Source organism: Platichthys flesus, chromosome 19 (assembly GCF_949316205.1).
Source record: "Platichthys flesus chromosome 19, fPlaFle2.1, whole genome shotgun sequence".
Taxonomy (NCBI): Eukaryota; Metazoa; Chordata; class Actinopteri; order Pleuronectiformes; family Pleuronectidae; genus Platichthys; species Platichthys flesus.
Genome location: NC_084963.1, coordinates 16059249 through 16072152, shown reverse-complemented (window position 1 = coordinate 16072152; position 12904 = coordinate 16059249). Strand labels below are relative to the sequence as shown.

The 12904-nt window shown below is 41.5% G+C and overlaps 1 protein-coding gene across 3 annotated transcripts in view; it reads left to right on the top strand.

Annotated features, from left to right (window-relative positions):
* Window positions 1–12557, top strand: part of LOC133974822 (electrogenic sodium bicarbonate cotransporter 1-like) — a 31727-nt gene extending 19170 nt beyond the window's left edge. The window contains exons 13-26 of one of the 3 annotated variants that reach the window (XM_062412597.1): window positions 1981–2114; window positions 3009–3271; window positions 3645–3697; window positions 3824–4009; window positions 5527–5640; window positions 6228–6389; window positions 6580–6758; window positions 7676–7748; window positions 8292–8360; window positions 9107–9280; window positions 9396–9560; window positions 9716–9809; window positions 10077–10150; window positions 10283–12557. In XM_062412597.1, the coding sequence (XP_062268581.1) occupies window positions 1981–2114; window positions 3009–3271; window positions 3645–3697; window positions 3824–4009; window positions 5527–5640; window positions 6228–6389; window positions 6580–6758; window positions 7676–7748; window positions 8292–8360; window positions 9107–9280; window positions 9396–9560; window positions 9716–9809; window positions 10077–10120 (1710 nt within the window). In that variant the 3' untranslated portion in view covers window positions 10121–10150; window positions 10283–12557. Of the gene's footprint in view, window positions 1–1980; window positions 2115–3008; window positions 3272–3644; window positions 3698–3823; window positions 4010–5526; window positions 5641–6227; window positions 6390–6579; window positions 6759–7675; window positions 7749–8291; window positions 8361–9106; window positions 9281–9395; window positions 9561–9715; window positions 9810–10076; window positions 10155–10282 lie in introns of all 3 variants that reach the window. The other 2 variants (XM_062412596.1, XM_062412595.1) reach the window with 2 other exon arrangements.
* Window positions 12558–12904: the final 347 nt, after the last annotated feature.

Genomic DNA, 12904 nt, shown 5'->3' with positions numbered 1-12904 from the left:
AATAGACGTGGTCTGTTTTCAGCCTGGATAAAACGTAGCAAAACATTTTCTTTCACTGACGTGTGTTGAACCCCCTGCTTTGATATGTGTTGCAACTATGGCAGCCGAGGGCTTTCTTGGCATTCATGTGGAAAAAAAAGAAGTTGGTAAAGTTAACTGCTGGCAGAGCACATATATAATGGGGCTAATTATATAAAAAACAACATGTGTTATGACCCCTGACATAATAAAACTTGGTCCCTAAAAAAAATCTCTCCTAAATTAGGACATGAATCCAGACGACTTTAATTTGTGCTCAGGTGGCACTGACTCTTGCTAAATAGTTGAGCCTGGTTAAATCTGCTGGTACTACGTCATCTACTGGTTCTCTGGTAGCACCAGTTTGGTTTCCAAAGTATCCAAATGGAATCTCTAATGCACATACAGTTGGCTTTGAAAAGCTTACTAAACAGTGGCGCAGTACTCAACATTTTATTTAAGAAAATTACAAATAAATATACACAAACCTCAAGTAAAAGTGCCTCATTCACTTTTATACTTGAGTAAAAGTAGGCACTTGTTTTTAGATATTCTTAAAGTATTAAAAGTACTTCTTGAGTGGAGCCTGTTCCCTTATGCAATGGTCTACGACATTTTTAGTCTTGGCAGCGGTGTCTCTGCCGCTGCCGGGACTAATGGCTCGATTTTCTCCCGTTAAAGGAGGCGCAGTCTAATGTTATGAACTCAATGTTATGAACTCATTGGATCAGTGGACCGATTTTGCTCTTATTGATTTCTTTAAAAAAAGTATAAAAATTTTAAACTTGAACGCATTGAAGAAAAGTAGTGGAGTACAAATCACTGATATAAAGTTGTATGTAGCGGAGTAAAAGTGCAGATACATGAAAATAGTACAGTGACAATGAAGTGAATGTGCTTTGTAACCATCACTGTAAAACACTTAGCACTTAAAGATGTATCATTTATTTTCACCTCCATCATAGCTCCGTGTTTTGAAGTCACTCACGCTGATAAGCTGCTAACTTGCAGTATGAGCTGCAAGTTAGCATCCATCTGCTTTACCTGCTGTTTACAGCACAGCGTTCAGTGTGACGATGGCATGCACTGCTCGCCTGGTGCCCCTGGTAGCTGTGTGTAAACACTTGTCCAGTGACTAAGGTGTACTCGCTTGGCCCCTCTGCTCCTGCCAAAGAGCTGCGTCCTATCAGACCTGTGGAGAACCAGCCCTCGGGGGATTTGCCCGTGCTGTAAATAACCACAGATCCAGATTACTGAGCCACTGCAGCCTCGTCTGTGTTTCCAGTGACTTCCCCCCCCCCCCCCCTTCCAAAACATGGAGTGGAAGAGGGGAGTGATGCAGAAGCACGGAGAACAACCGAGGGAATCCCTGCCCTCACTTAACCCCTCTCTCAACATGCGTCCTAGAAGCAGAGCCTGTAGTACTTATCAATTACTCATCTGTATCTATACAGCTTCTAAAACACACACACGTATGCAAAACGGATAATGACTGGAAATCAAACCGACTTTTCCTGATGAGCCAGAAGAGCAGCTGCGTGATGTGTATAGACAAAGCTTCCTGCTGAGCAAGCAAGAATCATCACGACAGTGTTTAAAAGGCTCAAGAAGGTGTGTGAGAGGAAAAAGGTGAAAAATGCTCAAAACTGATGAACTAATATCTCATATTCAGCTTTTGCTTTCGAGGTGGAGACCTAAGGTACACTACAGCAGATAATAGGAAACAAACAAAACATTCAACTTGGCCAAGAAAACACAAATGGCAAAAGCACAGTACATTAATTTTTATTTAAAGCAAATTAATAAACAAAATGCAGGAGGTCAAATTCTGTGAGATCAAAACCTAAATGGATTAAAGTTAACCATGAGTTAAGCTTTAGAGTCGTCTAAACCCAATGAATGTGCTCCATCATAGTCTAAGCATGTGTGTTAACTCTACATGGGTTATTTTGTGTGTTACAGGGAGTGCTGGAAAGTTTCCTGGGCACGGCGCTGGCTGGTGCGGTGTTCTGCCTGCTGGCCGGTCAGCCCTTAACCATCCTTAGCAGCACGGGCCCGGTGCTCGTCTTCGAGAGGCTCCTCTTCAACTTCAGCAGGTGAGTAGCTACTGATCCAACCCGGTCACTTTTTATATTCACAAGCCGCCTGGGAGATATTTATAGATGGTTGTTTTTTTCCCCGCCGGAGGACAGAAATCCTATCCTCCTGAATGTGACGCAGAAACGCAATGTGACTACAAATGGATAATTCACGGTTACAACTGGCAGCTTGAGCTTTAAGGATTGTTTATTTAAAGAATGTCCCTCCATAACATTTTAGCCTAGCACAAATCTCAGGCAGGAACAGATTGTTCTGTCCTGTCCAATAACATCCTATTTTACAACTAGTATTAAGAACATTAACCAAAAGCATAAAGTCCTGTAATAGAAGTTTCTATGAAAAACTATCACTGCATATTTTGAAATATTTTGCCTTGGCTGTGCAGGTAATAATTCACCCTCATTTCATTTACCACCGTGAGTGAAGAATGTCACGGTGTCCATGTCTCTGCAAATGTTTCCATGCTTCAGTTCTTAGGCAGCTGTGAGTCGGTCTACAGCTGGTGGATATGTATTCTCTACAGGTGGATGTGCTCCGCCATCGACTGGGAGTAGTGCAACCTCACAAATGCTTTGCCTCACTCCCTCCTGTTCTCATTGAGCAGGCGATAAACTTTGGTCATTAACCAGCCTCACGTTGCTGTTTCAGTAACTCCGGTGTAATTCTCACACACACACATACACAAACGCACATAAAACTTGGCTGACCATTTGTCTGTCTCCATTCCACGCGTCCTGTCTTTTGCAGTTGCGTGAACTACATTCAACAACTCTGGCTGCAAGGCATAGCCTCAAAGGCAATACTGTGGTATTTCAAAGGCCTCGGGAGCCTAATGTAAGATTCCCCAACCTTTTTTAACACCCCCACTCTTATTTGAATCTTTTCCACAGAGATAACCGCTTTGACTACCTTGAGTTCCGGCTGTGGATTGGCCTGTGGTCGGCCGTGTTCTGTCTGGTGCTGGTCGCCACGGACGCCAGCTTCCTGGTGCAGTACTTCACGCGGTTCACCGAGGAGGGCTTCTCCGCGCTCATCAGCTTCATCTTCATCTACGACGCGTTCAAAAAGATGATCAAGCTGGCCCACCACAACCCCATCAACTCCGAGTTCAACCACAACTTTGCCACGCTCTACGGCTGCCAGTGCGTTCCTGGTAGGTTGCCTTCCTCCACTCTGGCCCCTACACCCATGTTGATATTATCAAGGCACCATCATAGGTTCACTGTTCCCATTGACACGGGACAGTGAGGGCTGAACACTTGTATATGGTTTGGTCCGGTTGGCAGTGATGTTACCAGTGTATGTCAAACAAAGCTTTTCCCTTGTGCTTCCCTGTGTTGACAGTCGAGATAACAAATGATACTCAAGTGTTTCAGCCAGTAGATACCACTGTTTACTTTCTCAACGGCCCTGTCAGTGACTGTGTCGCAAATGACTGTGCAGAGCTGTTTGTGAAATCAAATGTGATATAGCAAGTATCGGAGGTTGTTCTTTTACCTGATTAGATATTGTATCTCTTTAACCAGGCAACTCGTCGGAAATCCTTGATGTCACTTCCTGGAATAACGGCTCTGATGTGGTATGTAGTGTCCTGTTTTTTTGTTTTTTTTTACATTTCGTGGCGAGAACAAAACTGTGGCTTAAATTCACTGGCTTTCTCCAGATATTGTTTCTTGTTGGTCAAAAGAACCTCTTATGTTTGCAGGCAGCGAACGCCACCTGGGCGTCCCTGACCATGGACCAGTGTCTGAAATACAAGGGGCAGTTGGTGGGAGAGGCCTGTGGCTTCGTGCCTGACATCACCCTCATGTGCTTCATCTTGTTCTTCGGGACCTACACCTGCTCCATGTGCCTGAAGAAGTTCAAGACGAGCCGCTTCTTCCCCACCACAGTGAGCGACGCCTCTTATTAATCACTGGATTTCTTTTTTTCTAACTCTGGCCGCACAGTGAACCACAGTGGTGGTGACACAGTCGGCTTCAGTAACCATTACAGATGTTTGTGGTGATCACCACATACCTTTACCAAGAGGCTCTCAGTGTAGGCGCCAAGCTCAGGTGTCGATGTGGGAGGGTCAGATTTCAAACTATTCAGTGTTTAAGGCAGGAGGCTCCAATTACAGTTACAGTTAAACTTAATTCAGTAAACCCACCCCTGATGATAATAATAATAATAATAATAATAATAATGATGTTTATCGTCTTAGTTGTGGTATTTACCCACTGACCACGAAGTACAGCTTAGGCTGATGGGAATGTTTTTAAACCAACCTAAACTTGTTTGATATAAACTTTGTAAAGAGGATAATTCATCTGAAGAAAGAAAAACAGAATTCAATTGTGTGGGTTCATTTTGTAGATTAGATTATTTTTCTTAGTTTTATGTTATCACAAAAACAAATTTTCTTGTAGTTTAATCCAAAAAGTGTCTTTCGAACTCAAGTCTCGGATTCTTGATTTGGATGGTTATGGTTAACGGCTAATGAAAATCCAGTATTTGACAATATTAGAATATCTCCTAAGGATATGATTACATTTTATCTCCTAAGGATATGATTACAATACAGAAATGTCCAACTTCTGTAATTTAATTTATGCACTCGATACTTGAAGAATCCAGCCTTATTGAATAACTTACTAGTTATTGAAAGATTGTCAAGAAAAGTCATCTTAATTTACCCAAAATAAAATATTCAAATATTTGGCTGAACAAGATCACGTGTCACATTGAGGATTCCGACATTAAACGCGAATCATATTAAATTGTTCCTTCACTCTTACTTTACCCACAGCACTAAACTAGGTCATACTAGACTAGGACACTGCCTTACAGGAGTATAGGTCAATAATAAAAAAAGGCCCGATGATGAAGAAGTTAAGGCGTCACAAAAGTTTCTACAATTCATACCCTTGTTTTTTGGCTCTTTTAATTATGTATTTCTACTTGTGTCACTTGTATCCCTCATTTATCGGCCTTCGGCTTTGTTTAAAACCTGTTACAATTTTTTAGTCACCACCTGCTGAACAACTGTCTACTTCACAAGCTATATATGCACCGACTGCACGTGCAGTGATGTGCACAGTCAGCGAAGTGGGTATCGGCGTGTTTACATAAAAACATTGCAGTTTAGCTGTGTGTAGGGCTTTTGTCAAGCGCATGAAGAGATAGATTGGAACTCAGTCAGGTGCATACCTCCGACAAGCCAACAATTCTCCTAGATATCAGTTCCATAATAGTAATTATTCCCTGAGAAATCAAACGCTGCTGTGTTAAAGAAAGTGGTTTAAAATAAATCCCGGATCCCCACAAATATTTGATGGGCCAACTGGGGTGAAAACATATCATTGCAGCCAGTTTCTCCCTTTACCACAGTCTAAAAATAAACCTGTAAATGTTTCTCTCCGTCAGGTAAGGAAGCTCATCAGTGACTTTGCGATCATCTTGACCATTTTCCTCTTCTGCGGCGTGGACGCGTTTGTTGGTGTGGACACTCCGAAGCTCATAGTGCCAAGTGAATTCAAGGTAAGTAACCACACATGGCAGAGCATCTTATCCATAAAGAAATACACATGTACACTCGCAATAACATAATTTATCCACCGTGTACTTGAAGTCATTGCACTGAATGAGTTGAAATGTGAATGACAGTGGTCTGCAAGGCGCAGTTTCTTCTAACTCCAATTCTGCCCGTTCCTGCGAGAAGGCCCCAGTTATTCTCTGAAAGCCCAGTATAAAGCTTTCTCTGTGGTTTGCCCAGTAAGCGATACATATTACCTGAAACACAGACAAAGTCGTTCACGGTGGTTGCTGAGCTCAAATGTTCTTCAGCTGGCGTTAAGCCCCCCCGCCCCGCCCTGACACGGAGAAAGGGACCGATGGGGTATAGGAGCGGGCACCTGCATCAAATGACAACATGATTATAGGTGATGTGAGAACACAGCCGGTGTTGTAGTACAAGCACAGAGCCAGCCTTGTTTGACCGCAGAGTCTTAGTTAACAGCTTTCTGTCGTGTAATGATGCACCAGTCGTCCCAGACTTCTGTGCACATGTCCAGTTACTCCCGCCTACAAGTTCCTAAAAGTTGTCTTTTTTATTATTTATCTTTCAGCCCACAAATCCAAAGAGGGGCTGGTTTATTCCTCCTTTTGGAGGAAACCCCTGGTGGGTGTACCTGGCAGCCGCGCTCCCCGCTCTGCTGGTCACCATTCTGATATTCATGGATCAGCAGATCACCGCGGTGATCGTCAACAGGAAGGAGCACAAACTCAAGGTTGGTGCTACCGCCTCTGAGTTTCATTCAGTCATAAAAATTATCATCATTAGGTCATTAGAATGTAAACATTTTGTGAAATACTGAGGAAATGAGGAGCAGTCAGCGATTTTATGATAACTGTGGTTTAATTCTGATAAAGCACATTCTTCTTCTTCTTCTGCTGTCTTAACCTTGTGTCTCCTCTCAGAAAGGGGCGGGCTATCACTTGGACCTGTTCTTGGTGGCCATCCTGATGATCATCTGCTCTTTCATGGGTCTGCCGTGGTACGTGGCGGCCACAGTCATCTCCATCGCCCATATCGACTCTCTGAAAATGGAGACCAAGACGTCGGCCCCTGGGGAGCAGCCTAAATTCCTGGGTGTCAGGTGAGTTCACGCAGCTGCCAGAAAAATGACCGACTATACTGGATCTTTCTCCTCCTTTTCTTTTTTTCCCCAAGTGTACTGTTGGCTTTTACCTGTGCCAGGTAGATAATTGTGCACCTTGGATTCCCGGGTTTAATTTGATCTTATTGATCCCTTGAGCAAGTGGCCGGGGGGCAGACTGACTGTCTGTAGGGGCCTGGGCCACAATACTGTGTGCAAAATCTGCACAAAATGTTGTGTAGAGCTAATAAACATATCGATTTTACGAGAGTGATCACGATAAACTAAATTTTTTCTCTTAACAAGGTTCAGGGGTGCTTTACAGAATCCATTGGAATAAAATAGAAGAAAGTTTACAAAAAATTAAATATTAAGAACAGAAATATTTATAGAACTGGACCAGAATAGAAAAGGAGATGCGAGAAGAGAATCAAATTTTTTTCCCCCCGAAAAGTAAGGAAGTAAAGATCTATGTAAAGTATTTTCCAAATGTCTGTATTTGTATATCAATTGTTTTTAGAATGGATTAACTGAACTGAAAACAATGAAAAGTAAAACTTGACGTGGACTAATTTCTGATCTGTTAAAGATTGTGTCATGGTCACATGACCATTATAGATGATGAAGACGACTACCTTCATGCTGTCAACTGGGAAATGAATACTGTCAATTACAAGTTAATATAAATATAATATTGAAATGTATACAATATAAGAGGACATTCTAAAAGGACTTCACTTATAGCACCGGTTTAAGCGTGTGCACGGTGTGTTTTAACTGTTTCTTTAGCGTATACTGCCATTATAGAACCATGCTGCATGTTATCAGACTGTTTTTCAGTCTAGATTCAGAGCTATTGTCTTTGAAGTTTTGAGTTATTGATTGATCTTGTTCTTCTCCTCTATCCTTCACTCCAGGGAGCAAAGGGTCACGGGGATCTTCGTGTTCCTCCTCACAGGACTCTCCGTCTTCATGGCCCCCATCCTCAAGGTAACGCTCCGGCTTCTTAATTCTTCCCCGGAAACACGGATAACTGTCCTCCTCTCTTAGGACAAACTCCTGTCACCCTTCTTAAATTTTAAATAATTTCAGATCTTCTGCTCATCCGATTAGGGACTCCCACAGTAGAAGTAATGCGATGTGAAATAAGCATGTGCATCAGCGCCCAAACTCTGATTGCAGCTGAGTGTGGTCTTCTTGAGTTTTCATCCCTTCACTGAGGCCAGATTAAAACATGTGACGTCACACTGGAGACTGGTGCAGCTGGGGCTCCCCCTTGTGGAGATTTACAAGATTGTGCTTTCAGTGCTTGTCTATTGCTGATAACATTGTCTTTGACATTTTTGAAAAGATGATTTTCAAATTCAAAACTTCAGAGCAATCATTTTTGGGATTTCTACACTTTCTTCCAACCTGCTGTGACATTGGAATGTGAAAGATTGTTTTCGAATTAATGATGTCTTTCTCTTTATTGTTGAGTTTATACCCATGATATCGAAGCCCTTTTTTAAAACCACGCTCTGTGTTTTTCAGTTCATTCCCATGCCTGTGCTCTACGGTGTGTTCCTCTACATGGGCGTGGCGTCACTCAACGGTGTCCAGGTGAGTTTTATGAAAGAAATCTGTCACTTAAAAGCAATTACTCTACTATAAACACTGCAGCATTTCATTTCATCATCCAGCTCAGCCCTGCAAAAGACGTTTTCAATCAACTCAAAACCTTTTTTGTGTTTGACGTGTGAAATTTAAAATGAGCAAGGCTACATCCAAAAATTTGAATCGGTGCAAACCTCAACCAAGGCTGTCAATCTCCTTATGCAACCACATTTGAATCTGTTAGATGTGAATTTTAGTTTGGATCTTCATAAAAATCCCTGAATCCACCTCTTTTCCCAGATCCTCCTTACAAGTTTAATGGAAGTTTGTTCTATAGTTTTTGCTTAATCCTGCCGACATACAACCAACATCCTTAGCACAGGCTCTCCTGTCCAAAACATACCGGAATGTAAGTAAGGCTATTGGTGTAGAGCTGGCACCAAAAGCATGAGACGAAACAAAGACGGCGAACAAGCCGACCCACAAAGTGTCAAAGTCGTGGAGCAGCACTTGAACTAGAGACAGTTATTATTGAATTTAACAATTGAATTCCTTGTGACTGAAAGATTTACTCGTATGTTAACGTCTAACATATCAAAGTTAAACACGACCTTCACTCTCATTCCACTTGCGTTTCCCTTTTGTTATCGAAACAATCATGATCAAAAAAACAATTAGCATTTTTATGTAAACTACACATATGGTGATTGGCTGCACTGTGTTCAAGCTCTGAACCCGCCCATCTGTTTCAGTTAATGGACCGTCTGCTGCTGGTCCTGATGCCAGCCAAGCACCAGCCGGACCTCATCTACCTGCGACACGTCCCCCAGAGACGCATCCACCTGTTCACCTTCATCCAGGGCCTGTGTCTGGCTCTCCTCTGGATCCTCAAGTCTACCGTGGCCGCCATCATCTTCCCGGTCATGGTGAGAAACTGCTGCAGTCACTGGAGGACGGACGGGACAAAAACTTGGGGCGCTCGAAACCCGGACACAGAGGCTAAATGGAATATTCTGTTTCATTTATTCTTTTTTTTGTTAGATCTTGGCGCTGGTTGCCGTGCGCAAGGCCATGGACTACCTGTTCTCCCAGCACGACCTGAGCTACCTGGACGACGTCATTCCAGAGAAGGACAAGAAGAAGAAGGAGGATGAGAAGAAGAAGAAAAACAAGAAGAAGGGAAGCATCGACAGCGAAGCTGATTTCGTAAGTAAACCTTGATATTTTAAATTTGTAGATTAAAATACAAACCAGTACATATTACCTTTTCATGTGTCCAGTGTGATAGTCTACATCCTCCTGTAGATCCTCACCTTTTTAATTAAATCCCAATGTGTTCATTTTCCTCCCTCCTCCCACAGTCTGACTACCCCTACCATGAAAATGTCCCCAGTATAAAAATCTCTATGGATGTGCTGGAAAAGGAGCCCATGTTGGGGCATAAGTCTTTGGATAGTGAGTACTGTCCAGTTTTTGCTTCTCTGTAGCATCAAGCGCTGCTGGTCCTCTAACACTCTTTCCTGCTTGCACTCAACAACCTTAACATCTTTTTAAGTGAACTCAAAGCTGCTCTTACCTTGAAATGTCAATACGATTATCAAAATGAACAGCTTGAAAGCAGCTTTGTTGGTGCTTACCTTTTTTCTTTTTCTTCAAAATATCCCGGTTTTGTATGTAGGTTTTTGAAAATGATTTATTTTTCTCTCTCTTTCCCCCACTTAGGAGATGAATCACAGACTCTCCTTAACGCGCAATCGCCATGCTGAGCATTACTTTGCGTCTCCCACAGTGGCTGAGTAAGTGAGTACCTGCTGGCATATTCAATGCATATTTCCTCGGACAGGCAAATGAGAGAACCTGAGTATTTCACGCTGTGGGATTCCAGGCGTCGGGTTTAATGCTCCTCCCTCACTTTCTCCTCCTTCCAGTCTTGAACGAGGGTTGTACACCAAAGGTTTGCCTCAGATTCGAATAGGCCGCAACACTGAGGATAACGGCTTCATCTGGAGGAGGGGCTCCGAAACTGATCTGTGAATGAATTTGTCCAAAGAACCCAGCAGAACCGACGTGATGTAACAAACCCAGCCTCTCCTTTAGAGCCAAATTCAAACGGAATGGAGGCATTTGTCCTAAAACTGGTACTGAATTTTAATAAGGGGCCATTTGACTGTTCTTCGTATGCGTGATTCCCCGTAGAAAGCAAAAGGGCTCATCAAAGTCATGTGTGTGCAGTTTTTATGGGACATTAATAAGATATTCATGTGTACGCTAATAATTTATTAAGCATCTGGCTAAACATGTAGAATCATCAAAGAGGTGCAGGGTATGTAGGTTAGATAGCTTCACAACATACTCATGAAATTTTATACAATTCTGTACCTTTCCACAGGCGCTGAACTGCTCTTTTTTTCTTATCAATTTATTTCCAAAGAACACAGATCATCACTGGCCGCCCCCCTTATAGTTAGTTTTTTTTTCCCCTCCAGGAGTTATTTCTAATATTTCTTGAAGGTTTTGACTCGTAACTGCTGGAGTTTTGAGATTCAGACATATCGCAGGTGTTAATTGTACTCAATAGCGAGAGCTGTCAACACGCACGTGAAATCCTCCATTTTTATACTTGCAGTGAACTAAAGGGCTAGGAGAGGACATCTATGCACAGTCAGGAGCAGACATTAATTTTGTAATTATGGGCATATTTTAAACGTATATTATTTATCCAGCAGCCATCTAAGGCTGCAGATTCGTACGCAACAGCATATAATGTTTCTTTTCACACCATACAGACTGGAACTCCTGCTCGTTTTCTAAATCTTTTTTTTCTTTCTTTCCTCGTTTTTTTAATGTATATTTATTTTATTTAAACTCTTGAATCGTACTTATGGCTTTTACTTTTTACTTCCCCATTTGTGCAAAAAAATTCTGTGGTCTATATCCACTCTGCTGTCATTTTCCTGTTGTAGGGAGATAATACTGTAGATGTATTATACCTGTATGTAGCTCTACCTCTTTACTGTAGGCGCAAGGCATACTATATGGATATTAACATCTGTTATTAATTATTTGTGATCAAACACTGATTTTTGTTTTTTTCCAATTGGCACTGCATAGGATCTTCGATCCTGTTCCGACACTTAAGATATTATATTTTGTTCAGGTTTTTCTCTCGAAATGACCTAATTTACGATTTTAAGTTTTTCAACCAAAAAGGCATATCTTAAAAACTCTTCTGAGTACAGACACAGGGAAACTAAAACAAAATGGCATTATCTTTAAATAAAGTGTCATTATTTAATGTTCTCATGTGCTGACGGGGCAGAAGTGATGTCCTGTCCCCTTCTCACCCGCCTGAATGATTCAGTTTAATCTGGACCAAGAATTCAACCCTCAAAGTCTTCTTAAGTTGAATTTTCCTTTTGAAATGTGATTATATTTAAAATGTGATCTTTGATGCAATCTTTGACTACATTTTTATTTTTTATTTTAATGTTTTTTGTTTATCTTTTTAAAATGAAAATCAACAATCACTGTGAGCTAATGCAATGTTTTGCTCCTGGAAGAACTCCTGCTTCATAGTGTGCAGAGTAAAAAGGGCTTCACTATGAAACCGATTATTTTGCTGTGAAAATCAATAGTGCATCATCACCTAAATTCTCTGTAGTGACGGTTCGATGAGCAGCGAAACACACAGGTCTTAAATATTGCAATATCGTGTGAATTTCTTTATCGTGCTCTTCTCCCTGATTGAAGTTAAACACTGTAATAGAATCAGTCAATTTAAGATTCTTATTGCACATTTGAATGTAATGCATCTCCATCCATTTTGAAATGTTTCTGTATTTCTTTGAAGACAATCACGTGTACGATCAGTGCAGTTGTAGTGCAAATATAAGGGCTATTGATTCCTGCTTTTCCAAATCGCATCAGTAGGTCTCTCTGAAGTACGAGACCGTTAAAGTTGCTTCGAAACCCAAAAATCTAAAAACCACATTGTCTTCCACTTTGTTCTGTGAACTGTATAATCTTGATTTTTAGACCTGCTGATTATATAATCTATATATTTTTGTTTCGTAATCTAAAAAAACGGATTTTATACAAGCATCAAATGATACGATAGGTTACTCAGAAGGAAGCAGAGTTTTTTTTTTTTGAACTGGTGTTTTTGTATGAGAGCAATAAAACAGTCCAGATGATTCTTAAACACTCAGTTCTCTGTGTTCTTCACTTTATTGTAAGCGTTTGAAAGATGCAGCTTGTTAATGATGGGATTTCAAACGACAGGTTTGAACTGATGTGTGATTTAGTAAAGTTGATATTATCCGCACTACAGACGGTTCTGAGGCCACAGTGTTTTTTTTTAGACATGTACCAGTGCCTGTTCTAAGCACAACGGTCCCAGTTCAATGTAATTAAAGTATATGCACTATAAGCATCTGGTGTGTGAGGTTCAGACACGTGGAGTGCATGTGTGCTTCTCTTAAGTGGATGTATCGGGTGTAATCTAAGCTGCAGATGCCGTCCTCACATCCTGCTGCGATTGCTCAGTCTCA